The sequence below is a fragment of the Chaetodon trifascialis genome, chromosome 13 (assembly GCF_039877785.1).
Source record: "Chaetodon trifascialis isolate fChaTrf1 chromosome 13, fChaTrf1.hap1, whole genome shotgun sequence".
NCBI lineage: Eukaryota > Metazoa > Chordata > Actinopteri > Chaetodontiformes > Chaetodontidae > Chaetodon > Chaetodon trifascialis.
Genome location: NC_092068.1, coordinates 17,683,384 through 17,709,262, shown reverse-complemented (window position 1 = coordinate 17,709,262; position 25,879 = coordinate 17,683,384). Strand labels below are relative to the sequence as shown.

Genomic DNA, 25,879 nt, shown 5'->3' with positions numbered 1-25,879 from the left:
CCGTTGTTTTAAAACAATAGCTGCACTTTGCCCTGAGGTCACAGCAGAAGGACACTCCAGCAGGCCAGACGTGTGTCACCTGCTCCGTCCTCTCCTTAACGCCGTCAGGACAAGGAAGGGCTCAGCGCTAAGCTTTGTCATCCTCACATTGTAAAGGGATTGTTCAGATAACAAGTTTGGAGTCAGGCGCTGGGGGTGTGTTTTGGATAAATATGACAAAGAGTGAGGAGAATTAGGCCGACCTTCTTTGAAGTCTCACTACAAAATAAAACTTTTCTTAATTTCGGCCTGTTTGCGTTCAGCTGAAACCTTTCGACCACCTCTTCTTTTCCTTATCTTGCAGGGGAGATGTGTGTGGGTTGGGGGTGGTGTAGGTATAGATCCTGTCACTCCCCCAACATGAACACCTGTTGGAGACACCAAATCCCCTCTTTGTCTCCACAGCCCCCTCTCAGTGGATTACCATGACAACGCCCATTCATATCATGGCTGAAGACTGATTATACAGCTTCACACGGCCAATTATCACTGAACAGAGTGCATTGTTTTAGGGGGACGCTGCTTCTCAAAAAAGGGGAAGCTGTGCAAATAGTTTTCTCGAAAGCTGCATTTCATACTTGAGGTGTGGTTAATGTCTTAGAACGGGACACAATTAGCTGGAGTCCTCTACAGGAGAGGGAAAAACCCAGTAAAATCAAAAAGCCTGCTCGTGTCTGAAGCTGTATTTGAGCAACGATAAGAAAAGATAACGCCAAATATATTTCAGTGAATAAGCAAGAGAGCAATAAAACAGTTATGGAAACGTATGCCAGCTTTTATTACATCAGGTGAAAGGCAACTTTAAGACTGACTTAGAGGAAAGGTGAAGCACCATGGGGAGAAAACAAAGCCGGGCGAAACAAACAGCGATGTAAACAGAGAAAATACAAGCACTACGCACACAAATTACATGAGTAATACAATTTGTAAACACAATGCGCTGTGCATTAAGGGGAATAAAAAAACAACACGGTAAAAGTAGTGTTAAAATGTTGTTATTAGATTGTACTGTCACATTTCTAAGTTTCATGGTTTAACATTTGGTTTAGCAAAAAAGAACGTCACAAAAACTATTTACAAAGGCAAAGAGTTCACTCCCTTTGGGTCAAAACAAATCATTCACATTATTGACTGGGATGTAAATATATGGTCCTCGAATACACTTTATATCAAACAAACAGTGGCTATGAAGACAGGCTTTCAACAGCATCCTGCCATTTACTGAATATCTGGACAAAATGAGTCAAAACATCCATCACATTCAACGTTCTGCGCTTCAGGCTTGGCACTTTCATTGTCTACATCCAAACAAGCGGTGATTTGATTTTCTGTCAATCCTCTAAAAGTCAGACTTTGGCACTCGTAAACATCAATATGCAAGAACCATCACTTCGCTGAGCTCTTTCTGTTCATCACAGTCGATTCCTTGTCACAATTACAATAAAGCAGCAACCATGGGAACAACACCGCTGACATGAATGTAAAAACAACATGAATTATTACTGAAGTATCACTCACAGCATGTTTAGTATAAGAGTTAGTATGTAAAGTAAATATGTTAAGCCTATCAAATCATTTATTTAACTATCAAACACTAGATTGTAATACCTATAATATAAACCAACATATATTATTAGAAGATAATAGAACTATGAATAGGTTCAGATACAAATCGTACTTCTTATGAGGCTGAACGTCGTCTAATATGTTCAGCCGCTGTTACACGACGAGTGTGATTGTTAAATTTAAAATTTCCTTAGCTTTCGGTTTACATTCAACAATGTGCAAAAAAAAGAAAATTAGAAAGTGTAATCTGATGTTTCCATAACCTTCGCGCCCCTGCAGTCCTGTGATACCCCATTAAAAATATGGGTAATAACAACCACAAAGATGCGGTTTTTGTAGTCATTTTTCATTTGATGTCACTCTGCTGAGCCCCTCGGGAGCGGTCCACAAACTCTCACGGGAAATACAAAAAACATCCATTTTGCAATCTTGGAAAAACATTCACATGAAATAATAGCTGTGAATGAGGGAAGATGTGTAAAACCAACAGAGTCCTGGGAGACGTACTGACTAAGTGATAGCCATTTGTCTTATTTCACTTCCCTTCAACAAGCTGAAAATTCACAACGCAACTCAGATGTTTTCCTAGCAAAAAAAACACTAATTGTTTCTACAGTTAAGCGCCTTCAGGCTTCTGTTTTTTCTTTCTCATCCTTCTTTTTCTTACTCTTTTTCAAGAATGAAGGTGTGCGGAACTTCTTCTTCTTCTTCTTGGGGGACTTGCTTTGGCTCTCGGGGGTCTGAGGCTCCCCCGTCTTCTCCTTCGACATGATGGAGATTTCCACCGTTTCCGCGGTGCTCACGCTCATCTTGGACACCTCGATGCTCAGGTCCTCCTCCAGCTCTGCCAAGTGGTCTTTGCCATTCGGAATTGAGTCTGCAGACAGATGAGACCCGGTCAGTGAAGAGGGGCAAAGTGCGATCACACAGGCCAGGCTGTGATATTACGAATCCACCGGAAGGACAAAAATAAAGACACAAACAAGCAACTCATTCTAACACCGAATCATTTCAGCACCTGCTGACGAGCTGCTTACCTTGTTTGGCTGGGGTCATTATGGGAGAGAGGGAGAGGGAGATCGTCGAGCCATCAAACGTCGTCATCTCATCTGCATCAGTGGCATCATCGTCCTCTGTAAAATGATTAAAGTCATCAGAGGTCGGCCATTCATCAAAGCCGGGCGCGTGCGTGAGGCGTGTTGGATCAACATTTATGTCCAGTTTAATTAAGTTACAAAATAAATGTCATTTACTGATTGATTAATGATTCCAAAGAAGCTACGTCTGATTGTATTCTGTAAAGAAACTTGGTAGGAGGTAGGATGGTTTGCAAGGAGCTGACTGAAGACGGACTCCAGTCATTGGGCTGAAATTGCTCAAATGCTCAAATTCTCAGCGTTGTTTGTGATTGGTTTCTGATTGGGCTGCGACGTCAGGAAGTATCGAGGCAGATTGGCCCATGTGTTAAGTGGAACTGTTTCTTCTTGAATGCTGTAGCCGTCCCTCCACCCCTCACTGCTTAGAGTTCCTATTTATGTGTGTTCAAAATGTAATTTAGCTCCATATTTTGCTTGGTACTGGTCCAGTAGGCAACATACTGACAGATAAATTGACAGTTGTCAGTGCTAAGTGAAGTTTACACCGCCTGGTTTCAATTGATGTTTTCATTACTTTGGCAAAGTAATTAAAATAGTCACCTTTTACATTTTTAACATGGTAGCTGAGGCGGTGGTGCAGCTTTGAGCTAATCATGAACATGAATGTCTGAAACACATTTCAAGGCAATCCATCTGGTTTTCTAGATATTTCATCAAAACCACACGATGGGCCAGACAAAGTCAGCAGATCACCAAAGTCCTCAGGATTCATCCTCAGTGGAACATGAATGTCTGTGCCTCATTCCATTCACTGATGAGATATTTCAGTTATTGGCTGATGTGTTCGAGGCTGACACATCATTGTGGTGGTGAAAAATAAGGTGCACCTCAAATGCAAAGCTGTAGACATGTTTCCTGCCCGCCCACACAGACACACACACACACGTACACGTGTTTTTCTTTTGTCATAAACAAGACATGAATAGTTTGACAAGACTGATGTGTCTGCATCTCATTTCTCACAGTCCCTGTGAGCTGACTTCAGAGCTCAGAGGAAGAGTGAAACCATGGGCTGACATTTTTCTCCTGCTGGCATTTTTTAGCAGGAATCTCCACATTTTAAGTCAAAGTAGTTCCAATGTTTCCTCCAGGCAGGAACCAACCGACCACTCTCATTAACTCCCTGGACTGCAGGCCACTGACAGTATTTCTGTGTGGAGGCAATAAGTACAACAAACCTTTGGGATATATTCAGCTAAAATATTAGCATCAGACCCCATGTAACTGCAATTTGTGCAATAATGTCTGCTGAGTCTTTTTAACTTAAAAGTCAAACAAGTTCAGTTTGAGTTCATGATTCCTCAGAAATGTGCGTTAATGGGTCATAAGCCCATTAATGCAGGGTTTTTACTATTTCTTTTTCTGAAGTCAGAGATCACGGTTAGCCCTCCAGATTAGCTTTGTCTCTGCATCTCACTTTCTTTCATGACCTCTGTGATCCCACAGGATTAACTTCAAAGTGTCATACACTCATAATCTACAGGGGATTAGGTCAGATATGAGTTTGTGTAGACCCACGTAGGATTGGCTTTCCGTGCCTCTAAAGAGCAACGGTGCGCAGTGAGACTACCTTCTTGGCCTTGCTGCTTTCTTTCCACCGTGTTCTTGTATTCCTGCAGCTCCTTCTCTGTGAGATCATTGAAAGGGTTGGGGGGAAGGGAGCGAGTGTGCTCCTCGTCCTCAATGATGAAAGCCTGATTGGAAGAAGAAGATAAAGGGTGTTATGGTCACCTGATGTGATGCATATTGCAGTAAACAGAAGTAAACTTGAGTTTACAGTTTTTCCCAGTTGCTTTGCACAATTTCAGGAAAGCCTGTGTTCCTCAAATCTGTAGTTCATTTTCTCACAACAGGAGACACATTTCTGATGTATGAGTAGTATGAGTACACTACAGACAGTCAGTATGAGTACAGTTAGTTGCATGATATGTGTGTGTTTTATGTTTCTATGGGAACACCTTAGTAGTCCCAGGAAGCCACTGTGCCTGAGAACTCCATAGTGACGCTCGCTGTATGAAGTTTACGCAGCGACGTGTGTCGGATACCCCGGACGATTACTGCTGCCCGTGGTTGTAGAATGTGATATGGACTCATCATATTTCTATAATTGCCTGTTTTGTCACTACTGAACTTTACTACCATCTACTGGATTTTAAGATGAATGGCATTTAGAGGGCCAAATGCTCGATCTCGCCACCCTTACTAAATTGATCTGTGTATCTGCCTTGTGATTCGGGTCTGCTTCAAAATGTAACGGGTTCTTCTTTGACCAGTGCTACACCTGTCCACCAAGTTTTATGACAATCTGTAGTTTTCCGTAATCCTGCTGACGAAATGCTCTTGGCAGAGGTTAAGCTCTGATTTCTTGTGTCATCTGTGTGTAGTTTTGTGAATGGATTCAATTACTCAATTAGGTTTTGATTGATAGATTTAAGGGTTGTTTTGTTAGGAGGGGGTCTACGAGGTACGTGTAGCCACTTGGTGCACCTGTTGGTAATACTGTAAGCTTACTGACACCCACTGTTGGTGAGCAATTAAAAAGAAGTCAACCCTGAAACTAAAGGATGATTACGATGAAATGCACAGCTATAAATGTCGAAGTTGATATTTAATAGAAGCAATGTCATCACTGATTTGGGTGTGCAAACTCTTTTTGTACTTTTTGAAATCCGCCTTTGCTTCCGCACATCCCAGCTCTCTTTTCTTCTTTGTTTGAGCAAGATGTACACTTTGGTAAGACTGATGAACTCAGTGATGAAGTTATTTATTTTTGACACGTGAGTCAAATAACCATGTTTTGCAGGATAAATGAAGTGTTGTAAGGCTCAGTATGAAATGCTGCTGTGATTGTTCTCAGTGTTTAGACAACGGCAGCAGTGCTCCAGCAAATGAGAAAAATAAATACAAAAACACATTCTGCATCATGCAGCGCGGCTGCACCTGTGACTTTTCACACGTGGTAAATATACTTACCGGTCCTGGTATGGTGTCCACAACAATGCCTGCTAGTAACTGAGACTTTGGTCCTGGAGTCATGTGGTCACCTCTGTGCTGTTCTTTTATCTGAGCAAATGTAGCCAACAAAATCATATTAAACTCTGAGCTGAGTAATCTTTGACATTACATACAATTCACAGCACAGCACACCCGCTAGCATGAAGTGAGTCAGACTTAGTTGTAGAAACACTCAGCAAATGATATTAGAGTTGTTGAATGGATCAATCAGCTCCTTTGATTCATTGACAAAACATTCATTGGCAACAATTTAGATAATTGATTTACTGTTTAAGCCTCAAGCAAATATGCAGAACATTTGCTGGTTCCAGTCTCTCAAATGTGGGGGTTTTAAATTTTTGTGTGTAATATATGAGAGTACACTGAACATTTGGGTGTTTTGGACTTCCGGTTGAATATGTGACAATGTGAGAAATGATAACGGCCATTTGTTACAGCCAATTAATTGCAATTAAATAGCACTAATCGACTAATCGATAATGAAAACAGTTGTCAGTTGTAGCCCTACGTATCAGAGCACACTGGTTCCCTTGAAATATCTTTGAGCACTGTGACGTGCAGGAGCAACATGGCGTGACAAAAGCGATGACGTTCGAACTGACCCGGTTCCTCTTGTCCTGAACCTCTGCAGGATCAGTGTTGAGTGGGACAAACTGGTTGGGGTCCTCAATCTTTATTGGTGTGCCGATGCTGTTGCCTGGCTGTGAAGACTTCATCCACTGAGGAAACAAAAACAGATCAATAAGTAAAAACTGGGGAAAGATGTAAAACCTGCATTTATCACACTGGCCACAAGAGGGCAGTACATACAGAGGAATAGCAGCTCCCAGGATCTCCATTTCTCTCACAGGCCAAAACACTAAGAATTAGATTCAAACATTTCTTGTTTCAGTGCGACATGAAAGTCAACCCACCACGGTCTTGGTCCTGGGGCTGACATCCCCACTGGGTGACTGTTCAGGAACATTGACCCTCAAGTAGCTGTTGGGAGAGTTGAGCCACCGGGTCCTTTCTCTCTGCTGTTTCTGCACCACAAACTTGAAGGGGCTTCGCAGACCCAGCTCATTGTCCTCCGGTGGCACAGCAGACACCGTGGCAGGGATCTCCACGTCGTTTTTCGTGCGGGGCTTCTCGCGGACAATGGGGTTCCTGTAGGAGTAGCCTGTTCTGTATCCCTGAAGGTCACACGAAGCGAAAAAATTCTTGTAAGCGAACAGTTTTACATCGCCTGAGGCAGCATTTTGCACAATTCTTCAGTATTCCTTCACAATCCATGCAATGAGACATATCAACTAGAAAAGACACCACATTCAAAAGGATGCACGGTCAACCCACGATCCACTTACACAATGCTTCTAAATATTTAAACAGTGCTGTATATACAAACAGCTTTTTTTGCAGATGTGCCCAGTTTCAGAGGAAAAAGATAAAACTTTGGTTTCAAAGAGTTTGTTGTTAACAATACATCAAAGACAGGAGAGACAACTAGAAAACTGATGGGAACTCGCAGTATGTTTAGAGTGCAGTCTGAAGCCAGCAGTGCAACACTACAATCAAAATCAAAATTGGCATTCTCTCCCCGGGAAAATGACAAGTTTGACACAGAAAAAAAAATCCCTGCTCTGGGCTTTGATCGCCACTGTGTGAGCAAACCATTCCCCCCCAGTATTGTTCACTGTGCCACCAAAAACAACATTTTCCAATGAGTTTCAAAAGAGCGTCATGTGATTGGTTGTACCTTTTGGGTATAAGTGCAGTATTCATTCATTACTGTTGTGATTAATGAAGAACGGCAGAAAGCACCTGGTCAGTATCTGATACCTCCTTTGGGTAGCACAGATTCGGGATGACAAAATGGTAAACAAACCAGACTTGTGTGTTCAGGCTTGAAACACACTGCATATAAAGCACAGAATATGTCAGATGAAGTATTTAAACACATTTCTGCACAGCCAAAAAGTGTGATGGAGCTACAGTCAGTGTATTCCTTTGTGTCAGATTGTGGACAGATTGCTTTTGGAAGCCCAAGATGAGCCTCTTCATCCTCGCACTTCATCTGTTTCTCCATGTCATCTCATTATTAGGTTCAGGGAAGTAATATATGTCCTTAAAAACGGTACAGGGTCGGTCCTACAGCTTCTTCTTCTGCATAATTAGCTGTGAACTTTAGTGTTTCAGGATCATTTTTGATGTCATGTGCTAGACAGACCTCCTGCTGCAGTGAGTGTATTGGCATTTTGCACCCAGCGCCATGCAACACTCTTGGAGAAAAGACCAAATCCGATCTCCAAACTGAGCACACCGGAGTCCTTACACTAAGTGACTGTGTGGTCTGTGTGGCTGTAACTGCCCACAGCACGCCTCACCATCTGGAAGCTATGATTGAGAGGGTGGGCGGGCTATGATCACAGAGCTAACACAGCTGCAGCCCACTGCTGCCACAGTTGTTAGTGAGCAGCACACTCAAACAGACACAGCCTGACATCTTCAGTGTCTGCAGAACATGTCGGGGCCTGGTCATTAGCTGTGTGGTTAGAAAAGCAGGGTTTCCATTAACACAAGTGCAGCACAGCACAGAAATCTGAAAGGTGTTACCAGACCAGCAGACAGCATGTTCGCCACAAACAGCAAACCCGTCACTGCGCTGAACACGAGCTGATGATAATTACATGAGTATCTGCAGCTGCAGTGAAAAAACACCGACAGCTATCATAAAACATGACTCAATTACACAAATCATCTTCGGATTAGACGAAGAAAAACGTGCCTCGTTTCTTTGTGTTCTCTAATCAGACACTTCCCGAGGAAGCGCCCGAGACAGGAAATCCAAAGCACGATGGGTAAAAGGCACAGGTCAAGGTTCACCTACCAGGTTGTCCAGCATCCTCATAAGGGACTCAAACTCAGCCTCGCCCACTTTCCACTTGACCTCATTGTCCATCACCAGTCCTGCAGCAGCCACTCCCTGCGTCAGGGGTTTAAACTTCCCCCTGTCCAAGAGCAGCAGGTTGTCCACGCTGCCTGAACACCCCAAAGCGTTCACCTAAACAAAGACACGTGATGTCAAACTCATTATTAATTCATCCGGAATTACAAGATGAATTATTTTTCCCTGCCGAGTTAGTGATGACTTTCCCTCGTGCTTTAAAAATAATAATTCAGAAATTTCAAAACATCCATTTCAGTCGAATTTTCATTTCAAAAGAATTGGAAATATATGTGAATTCAGCTGTCAACACATGTCAACAACAACAGGAGAACAAACACAGTCCAGACACAGCAGGGTAATGAAAAACACCTCCACTGCCTCCACAACACAAAACAACGGGCGCCTCAGAAACACAGCGGGGCTCCGCCTGACTCCGACTGTGAACGCTGACTTTATTCAATGACCTTCATTCAAGCCTCCCAGTACACTCGTTACTTGATTTTTGATTGTATCTACTGTTTAAGCCCCGCTCCTGAGGCCTTTCTCTCTTACATGCACATTAACGGACCTGTCTGTGAATAGAGAATCAATGCTTAGCTCACAAGGTAACTGATGAGTTTGTAACGCCGGGACCCGACTCTGTAAATAAATTATTAGTAAGCATGTAAGAAGCCTAGTTAGGCAGGATAGCTGGAAGTTAGCGTTGGCTTTTCGAGGTTAGCACACTGCTAGTCATATCCACTGGAGAACCTTATATACGGTATTATTTCGACTGGTAAAATGTGTTTTATTCATACAGTATGTAGTTTGCTTGTAAATATAAAAAAGTGCATCATGGGCCGCATTCAGCTTTATAAACCACTCTGACCTGAATGGTGCACTTGTATTTCCAGGCGGAGGTAGTATCACGAAAAGAAATCAAGCTTTTGATACCTGGATTTCACAAGCTTGCTGTGAGTGGTAGACGTAGTGAAAAGCTTCCTCTACTGTTTCTCCCAAAGCCAGCAGGCCGTGGTTCCTCAGCATCATCACCTGAAAGACATAGCACACACCTGAGCTGCCCGATGGCCCACCATAATCACACACCGAACAAATTCATCTGAGCTAATACATATCCACCTGTGCTAATGTGAGCTGATTAGTTCACGTTTGCGGTAATCAGCAAATGTTCCCACAAACAGGACTCACGTGTAGAACTAATAGCGTCTGCATCTTAAAGCGAAAACCCACCATAAAACAAAATGTACAGTTCATTGTGCCCTGATGTAAGTATGAGCATCAAGAGGTGAACTGGAGAGTTAGATGAGAAGATCGGTACCACTCACATGTAAGGTTTCAGGCAGCAGTCGGTTAGCTTAGCTTAGCATGAAGCCTGACAGCAGGGGAAAACAGCTCGCCTAGCTGTCTCTTACAGGGAGCAGTGAGTTCTTGTTCTTGTTATCTAGCAACCTCACAGTTAAGACAAGTTTCAAGGAAGTGTCCAACCAAGAAATAGTCCAGGAGGAGATCTTTTTTTTTTTTGACGTTTGGACAGGTGCAGGCTAGCTGTTTCCAGTCTTTATGCTAAGTTAACCATCTCTAGCTGTAGCTTCATACAGTATGCTGCAGGTATGAGACTGGTATCAATCTTCTCGTGTAAATCTTAGCAGTTAAAGCAAATGAGTGTATTTCCCAAAAGGTCTATTCCATTAAAAGATGTTTCTAATATTCTCAATTTTAGACAAAATATATTTGCATATTTTACACTGTGTGGACATGTATGAATTCATGTACAACAGGTACGAATGACCTCGTGAACGGCTGGTTGTGCATACACTACAGTATCATAACATGCTTTATCCCATGAGACAGTCAGCCTGTCATTAATGGAGTCCCTTGGTTGACGGTACCTTGGCAGTCGGGCCCAGAGCTTTCTGAAACTCCACCTTCTCCTCTTTATTATCCAGGCTGCCATGGTAACCAAAGCAGCTCACGTCTCCCAGAAGCAAAGCCTCCTGGGAAATGGGCAGGATTCCACATTTCATCGAGGACACCTGTTAACATGGAATAAAAGCAACTGAGACTGTGATGCACCAACATCTAAACAGAGCCACATTTTTTGCTATCAGGCACAAATGAAACTTTCCACAGCGGCGTACAGGGTGCGCTGTGCATTTTACAGCCCAGGATCAAAGGAATAGTAAAAGCGCATTACAGGGTGTCTGCATCTTAAATAACAAGGCATGCAGGGGGCTGCTTTTAATTCTGGCCTCTTCCTCTGGTGCAGCATAAGCATTTAGCAGCAGCCTTTATACTTTGATTAAGATGAAGCTCAATTAACATTGGCCTGGAGCGTACTTACTGCGGCCGTGGCAGGGGTGTGTATGTGGATGATACATCTCACGTCGGGGCGCATCGAGTAAATGGCAGCATGAGGCGCAAACCCAAAGTGGTCGATACCCATATCAGTAGAGCCCTGGTCCACAACCTCACCGATTATGTTTACTTTCACCTTCACATGGCAGAAAAAAGAAGAGCCAACTTGCAGTTATTTCAGAACACAAAATAACAACTGTAAATACTAAACCTAGGTGGGTAATTACATACAGTGTGACTGAGCCGTTAAAGGCGCCCTGTGGAGTTTTCTTGTAAACAAAGTCATGTTTACATGAATTAATTTCTTACAAAAACACATTGTGTGTATCCTTGAGGCCTAACAAAGTGGTGATTGTATTTCTTTCCTTGTGAAACATTTGCAAAGCTGTTTATCTTTTATATTTGGAGCCCGCGTCGTTTCCATCCATGTTTGCAGGCTAGCTAGCCGTCTCCTTCATCTTTCATCCCTGCCTTTTTCATTTCTGTGTTTGTGTCTCAAGTCACCCACGCACATGTGTCTGTATGCGTGTCCTTGAATGCAGACATGCAAACAAAGACGGACCTGCATGTAAAAAACATTGCTCCATAGTGCTACTACTTAAACTCCACAGTGTCTTTAAGACAATATTACTTAGTTATGTACCTTCTACACACATGACACTGCACCAGCTTATATACTGATGAATATCCTCTATATTGATTTGCTTAAACAGATACTTCGAGGTGGTCGGTAACAGTCATCAAGACATGAATTCATTCTAAATATCCTAAAATTAAAAAATATAAGTTACCATCAAATAAAGAGTCACAAACATTCCTTACTGCACATACACAATACACTCCTCATGATGCTTATAGATTTATGGTATTCACTCAATTATCTTTCATGATTTCACTAAAAATACTGAAACTGTTGCCTAATGCATGTCGTAAGCTGTCCCGACACTGCAGTCTGACACACACACACACATTGTGCTTACCAAATTTGCCCCCGTCACCTCAGCAAAGGACAGACCTCGTGGGCCGATCAGAACATGGTCCTGCTCTTTATTGACCCGCACCTGAGACAAAATGAACATGTTATGATCCAAAGCGTATCTGGGTTACGATGAAATGAGTAAATTCCAACCTTCTGAGACGCCTGAGATACACGTCTATGTATTTCTGACCCGTGTGATGCCTCCGCAGTGTTTCCCCCATAAATACTCGTCGGCCTGTTAAAAAGCATTGACGCCACAGGAGACCAAATCTCTCCACTTAAAAAAGTTCTTTAAACTGGGTTAGCAGCTACTCAGAGCAGGGAGACCCATTTCACAGATTCAAGGGTACAGGAATCTCTGAACCACAGAAGAAAAGCTCCCCTCGTTCTGAGAAACACACAAAAAAATCGGCGTGTGGGTTGATAAAACTTACTTTCTAGGCTTTGTCTTTGGGGAAAATCTGAGCTTTACATCTTGACATCGCAGGTGTTCATCACATATTTCAGTGTGAATTCCTGCTGTCGGGGAGCCGTACGTAGTCACAAATGTGACTTTCCCCGACCATAAATAATATATGGTTTCTGCAAATAAAGAGGTATTCCCCTTTAAGCCTTCCAGGAGCCCCAGAACGTAAAGATACACAAACCTCGTGCAGCATACACAAGCAGCTGTGCAGCGGAGCGGGATGATGAAGTTGTACTCACGGTAATGTAGGAGCTTGTAAAACGAGCCCAGCTGAAGAGGTCAACAAGTCTGTAGAGGCTGGCCAGCCTGCAGCGACTCTGCTTCTCGCCTTTAGCAAAGGAGGGAGACTCGATGCCGTACAAGTCATTGACTGGAGTCACCATCCCAAAGCCTGCCACGGGACATAACATCATCGGTAACTTTGGATGTAACCACAACGTTATATTCGTGTTTTTTCAAACATCTACAAGGATGTTTACATGGTTTGCCTCCACAGCATATAAAGATAAAACAAGCCAGGGAACTTGAGTCTTGACAGCCAAAGCTTAAAAAAAGGCCTTTCTCCGAATTCCCAACAAGAAACTGAGGGTATTTTTGGGCTGTACTACCATATAAGGGCTTTTAATGATGCAGGACGCTATCTTTTACAGCCACTTTAGCTTTTTAAAAGAGCAGGTCTGCCTCTGCGACTTCTCGGCCGTTTTCCTACAGGGACGTTTTCCAAACATTTACAGTTTTTAAAATTGATCTCAGCTCCAGGGTGCCGTGTGACCTCCCAGGAAACACACACACACACACAAAAGGTTAGGCTAACATAATCAGAATTGCAAACTGCTGTAATTCATTAGCAAGACTGGTCATGAGGGCTACTTAATAGAAACACTGTCAGTGAAGAATGCTGTCAACAGCTCTCTGCCTTTTCTGCTGTTTCAGGGTTGTTCAGTGTCACAAGAGTCTGACAATTCAGTCTCTGACAATGAAGATATTCAGCCTGCATAATGCACACAGACAGAGTATACACACTGAATGACAATCAGGCCCACAGGGAGGCAGATGGAGACATTCGCATACACAAACACCGAGACACACTGACACTCACTGATGGGCGAAGTCAGGGGGCCAACCCCTCCCGAGGTGCTGGTCATGACCAGGTCAGCAATCTGTCTCAGAGCCAGGAGGCCGCTAGGGTTGTTGCCCTTGGTCATCTGGTCCTGAATCAGGCCTTCCAGTTCATCCTTGAACACCTGTAGACAAAAAAAAGGTTTCTTTTAGGGTGAAGCGAGGAGAAAAGAGGGAGAAACACAAACACACCGTCTTAAAGCTTCATTAACTTAGCAGCTCAGAGATACGCAAGCTTAACCTTAAACTCAATCCAACAACTCCTCGGGAAGCGTCAGGGAGCACAGCACGCTTTCATGACTCCTTATTACAACTGTACACAAATCACAAAAGACCACAAAAAACCTCTTTGTCTGTCCGTGAAAGAAGTGAGGGGAGGGCGCATTAAACCTAACTATCAATTTTTGCCTTCAACAGTAGCCGTGAATCTTGAAACAGCGCTGTGCCAAAGCTCCAGCATTCTGCTCCATCCGCCACGGTTCCCATGGTGACGAGATGAGCTCCACTTGTTAGACCTGTTACATAATCGCAGATGAGTGTGGGCTCGTCTTGTTTCCATGCACTTCATTGGCATGTGCTTGTTGCGCCGCCTTGTACTTCATCGAACCGGACTGCACCGCTCTGTTTATTTTCCATTTGATTTACATCATACTGAGATAATCTCTGTTATCATACGTCGGTGCGGAGTGAAGGGAAAATGCTGTATTTTCGCCGTCAGTGAATCTTTCAAGCTATAGGATGACAGGAAGTAGTGAGAAGAAGATGTGTTTAAATTCTCACATCACAGAAGCATGAACCAGAGAATTTTGCTTGGAAAATTACCGAAACGTTTAACTGATTATCCAAGTTGTTGCCAGATAACTTCCTGTCAAACATTGTTTAAAGGTACGATGTATAAGAACTCCACCTGTCGAAGGTCACTCCAAACAACTAAGGGACAGCATATGACCAGAGTAATCGTTAAGTCCTGCTCACTACACTCTTTGGCTACTTACTTAGCATTTAAGCTCGCCTGAGTTCATGTAACCCAAAAGAACCCACGGTGTCACAAGTCCTTTAAATGTCCTGGAAAGTTCCTCATACAGCTTTATCCTTGGCTTTAACTCATGAAGTCCCTAAGTGACACATCCTGAACATCCTGATTGGTCATGTAACAGGTCATGTGATTTTTCATGTGATTTCATGTGACATTTCCAAGATGTCTGTGTGCCAGGTTAACACATGTGACCGAACTAGCTAAATTTAAAAAGCTTGTTTTCTGTTGCTAAATGTAAGATTCAAGCCATTCAAGAATTCTAATGCTTACATAACATGTCCTTTATTACATGTCCTTTATTATCTATTGCCTGATTAGCATGCTAACTTCAGTCAATATCTCTTTCACATAACATCATATATGTTATTTCTTCACATTCTGTTGATAATAATGTCCATCCATTCATTTTTTGAACATTTTAAACTAAAGTTCTGGCTTACACATCGCACCTTCAATGACTTTCAGCTCTGGCTACAATACACAGTGTGTATTTTAAGTATGTTAGAGACATTTCTTGGAACCTGCAGTCCATTTTACCTTTAAAAGTAACTGTTTAGTACACTTAATCCGTAATAACACTATAGTGTCAGTGCATAAACCAAGCCACACACTACACCCCTTGATAATGTTCAGAAGCTCGGACTGTGGCTATATTTCACCAAGTCAACACACAGCTAAACCCACGTCTAAGTGCACCAGAGTGTATGAAATGATCTTCACATAAATAAGAAAAACTATGCATTTCAGTCTGTCTTAGGCAGGTACGGAGCCTCTCCGGCTTTAAAAGCGCTGCTTATGACTCATCCACAGTAAAAGCTTGTGTGTAGGAGGACGCTCATATGGAGCTGCCGGCTACATACTGGACTCTGCAGGATCTGGGTGACCCTCTTCTTCTGCTCCATCATGTTGAAGTCCTGCCTCAGGTCCGGCGACATGTTCCTGCTGCGGAGGTACTCGGGGTCACTCTGGTCCACGCGGTCGAAGTAGCGCTCCTTGGGGTCGTTGCTGGACAGGGACAGGGTGAGAGACCCCGCCGTCTGCCTCACCTCCACCAGGCTCATCTTCGTCGCCGAGCGGCCTCCTACTCGTCCGCTGGAAGCTGCGCGAGAGGAACAAAACATCGCAGCTTACTTCACATTCAGGCTGTCAAGGCAACGGGTTGTTTTCTGCAGAAAAGATACTGTATGGGTGCTGGGGTGACTCATGTAATTACAGAGATGGAGACAAAAGCGAGGAGAACATTGTTATATGATTGATGCTGCTTTCAAGTACAAATCTGTTGATGTGAAAAAAGGACGAGTTAGTCACAGCTGCTGTGAAAAAAAATTGCATTTTTTTTGTCCTGCAGAAAAGTGCACTTTAATAAGGCAACAATGAGCGTGAACGTCTTATCTCTCCCCAAAACACTCACCAACTCTCACTCTAACAAGTTCTTTACACAGATGGAGGCCAGCTCACCAAGTGTGACATGAAAGCAGCACCAGTCTCCACACGTCTGCTGTTCAGACAGAGGCTGCAAAGCTTTGTCAACACCAAACAAAAGGTGGGCCTCATGCAAATCATCTATCTTGAATAGCAGTTAGCACCTTCAGCGCTGCAGTGTCACCTGGACGTGGGGGTGGAGGGATACAGGAGATCAAGCCAGGGCTACACGACAATAACTGTAGGCCTGAGATAGATAGTTTCACTGCATCGAGCCACAATAAAACTTTTCCTTCTGGTTTAGCAGCAGCCTGTTACCCTGAGCACTGGGTGCAGGGCATCAAATTACAACTTGAAAACATTTATACCACGAAAAGTACAGCGGGGGGGGGGGGGGGGGGTGCATTAGCCGAAGCCTCACTTGTTCCATAAAAACAAAGCGAACACACAACCCCAGGAGAGAAACTGCGACTGCAAGTTGAAACTTACCTGGAACAAAATGCTCAGTTGGTGAATGAAGCGCCTGCGGATGATGAGATGTCGAACTGCTCCGACAGAGGCTGCAGAATCAAAGTGAAAGGCAGGCGGATGTTATCCCCGGTTCGGGTACATGGTGGCGGAAAGAGAAGAGCTCTCAGCGCGCAAACTTGATGCGGCTCCAGGATCCAGACGGAGCGGACTGCCCGCTGCGGGAGCGCACAGGGCTGAAGAAGAGGGAACAGAGTCTGCATGCATGGAGGAGGATGTGGGTGTGTTTGTGTGGGAAAAAGGAAAAGTGACCATGTGACTTCACTCATCCACCCACTACTAGGCCTTATGTATGCAGCGGGACAAAGGAATGGCCACTCAGGATCAGCCCAGCTTTTTTAGGCCCCCCTTTTTTTTAAAGCTCACTGTAGCTTTTCCCGTATGAGCTGCCAGTTCAGCGACCTTATTTATCCCTCCTGGTAACATCCCAGAAGGAAGTCCTTTTTCATTATTATTAATCTTTTTCTTCTCCCTCCGTCTGTGTCTCTGTGTGTGATTCATTAACTCTTGCCACTTCATTTCATAAATAACTGAGGCTCCTGTGTTCCCACAGTCTCACACTGGAGGTTTTCATCAAAGCTATACGGCCCAGCCATACCAAACACAGCACTTCAAAGCCCAAACAAGAGCTTCTTTCAAAAAGTGAGACAAAAGTTTTCCAAAATATAGGATGTTTGCAGTCAGACAGCAATGAAACACAGATGCTCTCTCATGGAAGAGAGACTGTGAAGAGTGAGCGTGAGCATAACATATACACTGATTTAAATGAACTTATCATGTGTATCACACTGCACTACAGCAGGCATGTATTTACCACCGCTTTCTCACTTTTAACAGACTCATATAACACATAACTTCATCTAATGATAACACACTGATAATAACACCAGCTAATGCCGTCTCATGCTGGGTTGTCTCAGAAAACACTTGCACGCTGCCTTTCTTCAAGTGAATTAAATTGGCTCTTTTACTGTAAACGGGCCATAAGATCAAGATGAAAGCAAATGTGAAGCGGTGCAGATTCATCCTGCTCAGAGGGCAGGGATTCCTCCACCCTTGACGCCACCTCTCAACTCTTTTCTGCCTTGCTGGTCAGTCTCTCCAGAGTGCACTGTAGCGAGATTCAGATGCACTCCATATTAAGTGAACGCAACTCTGAGAATCTTTGATTTTTCTCAGCATGCTGCTCCTGCCAGCCCACAGAGTTATTACGCCTTTAATCACACACACTCACACAAGTATCTCGATTTTGGGAGTCAGAGAGAGAAGGATTGGATCACTGACTGATACAACAATTCCAGGAAACAGAGTGGAGTCTGGGAGGCGGAGCAGAAATGTGGACATATGGGTTGATGTAATGAAAAGCAGAACTTTCTCACTCCGGAGCTGTGTGACCCCCTCAAACTCTGAAACCCTGCCTCGCTCTTTCTGGCAGAGTTCCCACCGAAACCACACACAAGCTTAAATGTCTGCACAAACACACACACACACACACACGCAACATCCTCCCACCGGCCAGCCCCCGCATTCTTGCTGACTATTTGAACTTTTCAGCGAGGGCAGTCTGTCTTGGTAGCATTGACCAAATGTCAGGTGTTATTAGTCGACGTCTCATTCATACAGATTACTGCTGAGGATATTGATGTCTGCAGATAAAGGTGCAGCTTCATGTCACAGACCGGCTACTCCATTGGAAATAACCTCCAAATGCAGACATGCAAATGCTGCCTGGACAAATCACTGAAAAATGAGGGGAAATGACCACCTTTAAGAGATCAATCAAAGAGATTCCACCATTAAAATCTGAATATTGACACAATAACTCAAATGTTGCTCTTGTGCCAGCCAGTTATACCAGACCTAATCTGAAACATGGTATTTTATTTAATCAATTCCTCTAAAATCCCCCCCTGTTTCTTACAAACATCCCAGTGCATCAAGACTCTCATTAGATTTAATAAAACAAACCATGTTTTTTCATGAAGAGCAGACCCAAAGAAAGACTTGTATATTTGTCTGACAACTACCCCACAGTATCTAAAATAGTGAAAATTAGCACAATTTTAAAAATCCACAACAGTAAAATGCAACATACACATTAATGCCACACTGATGTTCATCCAAAAATAGATATAAGAATAAATCAGTGACAGGGAGCATTTTACTTTCCTCAAATAAAGGATCTGAATACTTCTTCCACCACTGCTCCTGCAACAGTCTAACTCACAAAGGACTGTTTTTTAAAAATGATCAAAATCGATGCAGCATGCAGAACCAGAGATATCGTCTCTTTTATTCCATGCTTCCTTCTTGTCAAAACCTGGTGCCTACCATTACCCACAATTCAACTCGACCGCTGACAGTTCGGTTGGAGATTTGAGTGTAATGTAGCCTCGGGCCTCTAGCCTCAAGCAGCGATGAGGAGCGGGTACAGAGGTCTGGTAACCTCACCACTTCCTAACTCCACACTTTGATGTGTAAAATCCGTGGAGTTTCAAGTTTAACAGGAGGCTTCAAACTATGACAAGATAAAAAAGTCATAGCTGACTTTCCATCTGAAAGGTTGGAGGAGGTGAAAGTTGTCAACCTAGATGAGGAAACGTGCGAACTGGTGTTAATCCACAGTGAAACACACGAGAGAGACGTCAGCACAGTGAATAATGAGCAATATCGTGGTTGAACTTTGGTTGAGCTTCAGAGAGAAGTCTGGTACTGTGGCAGGCAGACAGGCTGTACTGAGAAAGGAGGAATGCATGGAGCCACCTTTGACCTGTGGATTCTCTCTCTCTCATAGTTCGGTCTCGTTGCTGCTGCTCGTGGGTTTGAGGAGGTTTATGACGACACTGGTGTCTCTGAACAGGGAAAAGCAGAGGGATCTTTGTCCTTTGACAGGCACATGAGGTACTGTTCAGTCAGGGTGCAGAGAGAATGTAAAGGAGGCCACTGTCTGACTACAGACCGCAACAAAATAATAACGTCCGGACGTGCATGAAATGTAAATTGCAAATTCGTCAGTGGAAAACAGGGCCGTTAAAAGCAGGTGATGATTTACCCTTTTACGCTGCCTTAATTGTTTTATTTAGAAAAACAATTGTGTTATTAAATGTACGTTATACTCCACTGATTAAGTGTTGTACTTTAAAGTTTGGGGACTTCTGAGAAAGGGATTAAAGGAAAACATTGATCCAGCTGAGCTCCGACTCTTGCCTCATTTCCACTGCATGGCACGGCTCGGCTCAGCTTGGCTCAACTCACCTCACATGGAACTGTTCCTTTTTGGTTTTCCTTTGGCAAAAGTTGTGGATAGTAAGTAGTGATCAGTCTTTTTGTCAACACCTCAGTTAACGTTCCCAGTGAGCTGAGCTGAAACTTAAAGGTGGAGTGAAAACGCTGCAGACCATTGATCAGTCAGAGAGAATCGTCACGTGCACGACACGACGTCGTCTCGTCGTCTGTGCTCTGATGCTGGAATTCCTAACGTCTCCTGTGTTTTTCAGCTGTCTTTTGTCTTGATGCCTTCCGCCTTTTCTGAAACACAGTTTGTCTCCTTGCTGTGACAAACAGCCACGTACCAAGAATCAACACAACCATCGCTTCATATCCTCCACCGCTCCTGTGTTTGTGTGTTTGTGTCACCTTGAAGGTGATGCCACCGCACAGTTTCACACAGCCTCGCTATGACGATCAGCTAAGACGCCCGCCTACACTGAGGGGGTACTATCCGCAGTCAGAAGGAAAATGGAGAAAAATACAAAATCAAGCCAAGTCTAGCTGTGTCATTCAGGGGAAATGAGGTTTTGGAGCTCCAAAAATGCTTGATCCTACACTTCCCATGATGCAACTCTGTGGTGTGCTTCATTAGGTGCCTGGAAAACATGCACATCTTTCAAACTCCACTGACCCAGTCTGGAACACAGACTCATTTTCCTCCAAGCTAATGATAAGATAACCCTGATGACATCACAATGACATCATCAGGGTTATTTTCTTAAACACACAAGACATTAAACTGTCGTCACAGGTTCAGTGACAAACAAACTGATACTTGTGTGTCAAACTGTTCCGCTTTAAAATGCAGAATTTTATTTACTTTTTCTAGAATTTTCTAAACCCACCGATTAGTCCATGATAATTGTTAGGATGGCACAAAAAAATCACACACTGAGCCTATTACAGTACTCGTCAAGTGTTATTTTTAGAAATCTCTATGCAAAACCCAAACAGCATTTCATTATTTTTCATGGCTCATTTTCCCAGGATTCTTTGATAGTTCTGGACTTTTTATTACAGGCCATTAACAATAATTCAACGACATGATAACGGACGATTTGTTTTAATGCTAGACGACGTCAAAACAGACTTTATGTGATGTCACCCAGATTTTATTATACTGATTTACTGAAATCAAATAACCTCTCTTAAAGTCGTGGAACAAAAGGAAAATGTTTGTCTCTTTCTCTGGAAGCCGCAGTCTCCTCTGACAGATGATGGTCTAAATTCAGCCTGTGCGCTCAGGTACCACACATGTCACCAAAGTACAGCAGGACAAGAATAACACATACCAGAGCCTGCTGTCAGGGGATTTTTGTCATTGGGCAAAAACCGTTGCAGACACGACCATCGCCGTGGTTTATTGGGACAACTCAGGGAGTTCTGCTAACATTCAGAACAACAGATGTACATTTTTATCATGATTAATTTGGAGGGGAGGAAAAGAAAAACTTCATCTCAGGTCTGTGCCAGCACAGTTGCCATGGTAACCAATGCTTATGCCGTCTCTGGTCTGAGGCTGAACTAGGAGAAGAGTGAATGGATGCCAGATAACGTCCACTTTTACAGACGAGATGAGTGTTATCTGCATAATGCATGAAATAAGAACAACTCTGCCAGTTTGTGGAAACACAAAGAGGAGGCGAATTCATCATCTCGTCAGCACATATAACCTCTTTGATGCATTGCTCTTTATCATAATCAGGGCATGAGGTAAAGGGTTGTTGTATTCCCTCATTAACTAAATTCATTATGTGATTATTTCGTAGAAGATTGAAATCACAACTGTTTCCCTTCCAGCTACAGACATCTTTGAAATATGGGCTATAACCTCTGCGGAGTCTTGCCGGCCGCTTCTCTGATAACCTTTTCTGTTAATTACACTTTGGTCACTGCTTGACACCTTTGTTATCAACCTGACCCTTGACACTTGGCCCAAGATAAACCATACCAATTGTTTAGCGTCACAGTAATCTGGGAAGATTAATTTTTGATCCAAATGTTTGAAATTCTTTTGAATAATTTCACCAGTAATCTTCCCAAAGCAGCTGCACTCTCTCAAAAACCTGAATGTGACCATGGACCATTAGACCACACTTTACATGCCTTCAGTGTTCTCAACCTCGTTATGTTTGGGACAGCTATCTGTGCTGTTCCCCAGTCATTCTGTCATTTGACAATATAATTAAATTCATATAATTCTGTTTAGATTGCTCTCATGGTCTTTATTAAAGTAACTGTTTAACTTGGACAATTGAAATGACTGATCTGAGCATTATGTAAATGTCCTGGGAATGGTCCAAAACACAATCAGAGGTTACTGAGCATAGAGGGGTGTAGCTGCATCTCCTTCATGTGAAACAGGAACCTCTCTCCTGTAATTTTCCAGGAATGTACAGTTTTTACTGTACATTAAAATACACATTTGCATTAAGCTGAACCTGCACGCAGAGCTTTCGCATCGAGTATGGAGGGTTTGAGAGAGAAGAGAGCTTGTTCCAAAGAGTTTTTATTTTTGCCACAAAACAATGCCATTGTTTTGATAACTTCACACAGAATATATCACTCTGCAACTTGCTAAAAATGGTCCTGCTACACTCCCACAGCAGGGTGGGTGGCAACAACAGAGCACACTTTGAACCTGAAACAATTTACATTGTTACAGTTGGATCAGTGCCTTTGCAGCTTTTGCGTGTAGAGCTGCACCGGCACACACATGCACGTAATCACACGCACATATGCACACTGCAGTGGTGTGGAAAGAGACAGACTTTGTTTACTTAAGTGGAGGAGCTGGCTGTAGTCCCTACTGTGGTTGTCTTTGGATGGCCACCATGTTGGAGATCTAGTGGTTAGAGTGCGGTTTGCTTTAACTCAGGGCTGAGGTAGCGGTCTGGCTAACAGATCCCTTGTATGTTGTCACGTTGTAAACCAATGCTATGGGAAAATGAAGGGGTGATTTTCAATTAAGTAGCGCTGTAAAAACCCTGTAAACCACTAACCTTTACACCAAAACCTGACATTTACTACAAACTGAAAAATATCCAAACGTGGAGCAGTAAAAGAATGGCATTTATTATGAAATTCATTTAGTGAGAGCTGATGACATCATAAAACTTAATATAACGTTAAATTCATAAAATAAAAACTGTGTAAAAATGCAAACTGGAAGAGGAAAAATCCTTTGCACGGGTGAAAGGGTTTGGGTCTCGACCTGCCTTTTCAGTTTTATGGCTGTCTATAACTCACATCACCAGGCACACATATTATGAAATCCTGTGCTTCCCCCAGCCCCACATCTAAAGTCAACAAATCCTTGTTCAGAGTAATGTTTCTAGAGGGTGACATTAATTGAAAGCAGCTGTTTGAAGCCTCTGCAGCTGGAGCTGACAGTGCAGCTGCACACAGGCCAGTTTAGCAATGAAGACCTACTACAATGTGAAATCTAGAAAATTATGTAAACGTGGATGCAATCAAGTTAATGTTTCATATATACAAGGACAACAAAAAGAAGACATCTTTCTCACGGATCATAAAGTGTCCTTTACCTGCTATCAGTGTACTGAAAATACACCCTTACTCTCCCAAAGCTTCAAAGCCTGCAGATCACAGAAATGCACCATGCCACATAATTCATTTGCTTTGATCTGAGCTCCAGCGAACGCCTGCTACAATGGGTAAAAAGGTTAAAAAAAACAAACCAAAAAAAACTTACATTGTTGGTCGTTTCTACTCTTATCCTGCAGGAGAATTCTTCACGTTTTACTTCAAACTCCCACGGTTCCACCAGTTGCTAGCTGTTTACATTATCACTTTGAAGAGGGTCATCTGGTTTTTCCCAGAAGGGAGCCAACTGCTGCTTTGCCTCCTGAGCTCCCTCGGCTCCTCTGTGACAGCGGCTGCCTATTCTCACAGGAAAGCAAGGAAACTTGTCAGAGGAGGTTCTGGAGACCAAGCTTCCAGATGGAGCTGGACAGGACTGAAAAAATGGGAGGTACAAGCTTCCACCCACAACATATATACATATTGTCTATATCCTTATCCTTCCTTGCTGTGATCTCCCCAAATCACATGTGATTTAAAGCACTTCAAAACTAGATCTCATGAAGGTAACGCTACATGTTTTATTAAGCAGGAATTACTTGCAGATCTGTATCTAACCATAAATGGACTGCAGCAATATCCTGCCAAGCATATTTTTCCTCTGCATATTGAGCGTGCCTCATGTTCTAAATTTTGCTGTAGAGGAGGACATTGCACACAGTGAACGCTTGCCCGCTATCACCTCCTCCCACATACTCTCTTACAGTGAGTGAGTAGGATGTGCTGCTCTCCCTCTGCACAGCACCACCTGAATACATCGGCATCTGAAGAGTGCATGCTATAGCTGGGTAGAAGGGAGAAATATAAGGCAATTACAAGCTATAGGTAGCGTGTTAGCATTTTGACAACAAATGAACAATGATGACAAATGATCAAACGGCATATGTGGGAGAAAGCAGACCTCATGTGGCCATGAGAGGTGGGTCTACAGGCAGTTTGTCTTATCACAATAATAAGAGCACAGGAAATCCATTAAGAGGAGTGTGAAATATGTAAACTTGTAAGCTCATACCATGTTATCAGGGCACTGATGTGACCTCTACAACATGATATCTACAATATTTATGTTCCCAGTAAACATAGATATTATCCATGTAATGAAAATCCAGATGTTTTGGAGGAAAAACCAACAGGAAACTGTCCACAGATGATTTTATTTGAGTTGGCAGCAGCTGATGAGTTAAATTTAGACGTTTCTCTTTTCCCCTCCGCGATGCTGTTGTTGTTTTCTTTGCGCAGGCTGATAAAACATTCATTTCCTGAACTTTCTGCAATCACTGAGCCACACCCACAGGACCTCCCCAGTCAAGAGCACACCCAGCGAGGTCAAAGGTCACGCTCAGATGAAGGCAAGTTCTTAACATAAACATCCAAATGTTGAGGCTGAGACACTTCCTCCATACCGCCATAAGTTTGACTTCAGTTATTGTATTTTTGTTATATCCTCCCCCATATATCTGCCCCCAACACACACACACACACACACACACACACACACACACACACACACACACACACACACACACACACACACACACACACACACACACACACACAGAATGTGAGAGACTGAAAAAGTTTGCAAAATGATGGAATGTCTGGTAAAACTTGTCAAACAATATTCCTACACTACACTGCCATCTAGTGAGAGCTTCCAAACATAATGACAGTAAAAGATGTCACCTCTCCTCCTGTGTCTCCTCCTGTCACAAACGCTCTCGTGTTCTCTCTCTCATTTGGCTTTTGGACAGGCTGAACCAGCTATCTGGAAAATCAAGAAAATAAGAAGCTTGGGGCAGAGGAGACAGGGAACGTCACTCTGTGGCTGGCAGCTTTGGGCTGTGAGGTTTCGTGCTTCAGATTTGGGCAAAACATACTGCAGGTTGTTCCAGTGAGGAGCGTCGGTCAGATGCATTGTGTTGTTGAATGGCTGGAGAGGAACCACATCTGCAAGTCTGTTAAGGTTTAATGTTAAGATACTCCAATCCCAATTTTATCTGATTAAGATGTGCAATAGTGTATATTCAAATGTGACATGAATCTATTAGATTGTGATAGGAAGTTATCCAAATATATACAAGAAACATACATAGTAGAGGTCAAAGACCTTCAACCATATTTTGCAGACAAATTCCAAGAAGGATTGTTTTCTTTGCAACTTCTTCAATGCAAATACATTTTTGTCCCTGATAACCTTTGACTAAACATCAGATTCATGAGTATTTGAGCATAAACATGGCTTCAATATCTGAGGGATCTTCTGCAGGTCAAAGAGAAAAGGGGTGACATGATCACAAAAATTGGCCACAACAGGATGTCGTGCGGCATGCGAGGGAACATGTCAAGTATGTTGATACAACGGACAAACGACCAAAATGACAAAAAGAACTCGGTT

The 25,879-nt window shown here is 43.1% G+C and overlaps 1 protein-coding gene across 5 annotated transcripts; it reads right to left on the bottom strand.

Moving 5' to 3' along the window:
• Window positions 1-795: 795 nt before the first annotated feature.
• Window positions 796-24,094, bottom strand: add3b (adducin 3 (gamma) b). Of its 5 annotated transcripts, none has more exons than XM_070976873.1 (16): window positions 23,597-24,094; window positions 16,573-16,643; window positions 15,522-15,760; window positions 13,606-13,750; window positions 12,746-12,897; window positions 12,042-12,122; window positions 11,048-11,197; window positions 10,596-10,739; window positions 9,640-9,738; window positions 8,647-8,820; window positions 6,692-6,952; window positions 6,380-6,496; window positions 5,736-5,825; window positions 4,333-4,456; window positions 2,643-2,738; window positions 796-2,482 (listed from the first exon to the last, which is right to left on the bottom strand). In XM_070976873.1, the coding sequence occupies exons 3-16, from the start codon at window positions 15,720-15,722 to the stop codon at window positions 2,232-2,234; spliced, it is 2,085 nt and encodes a 694-aa protein (XP_070832974.1). In that variant the 5' UTR covers window positions 15,723-15,760; window positions 16,573-16,643; window positions 23,597-24,094; the 3' UTR covers window positions 796-2,231. The 5 variants fall into 5 exon arrangements, with proteins under 5 accessions (XP_070832974.1, XP_070832972.1, XP_070832973.1 ...); XM_070976871.1 differs by having other exon boundaries at window positions 16,573-16,787; window positions 23,597-23,862; XM_070976872.1 differs by lacking the exon at window positions 16,573-16,643 and having other exon boundaries at window positions 23,597-24,087.
• Between the last annotated feature and the right edge of the window lie 1,785 nt (window positions 24,095-25,879).

What these genes read in the sequence shown, in the direction of transcription:
- add3b (XM_070976870.1), bottom strand. Translation starts at nt 15,782, where the DNA reads ATGTTTTGTTCCTCTCGCGCAGCTTCCAGCGGACGAGTAGGAGGCCGC. An exon ending in CCCAGATCCTGCAGAGTCCA is followed by an intron (nt 13,751 to 15,521) that starts GTATGTAGCCGG and finishes TTTTGTCTACAG; the next exon opens with GTGTTCAAGGATGAACTGGA. An exon ending in AGCAAGCTTGTGAAATCCAG is followed by an intron (nt 8,821 to 9,639) that starts GTATCAAAAGCT and finishes GTCTTTGTTTAG; the next exon opens with GTGAACGCTTTGGGGTGTTC.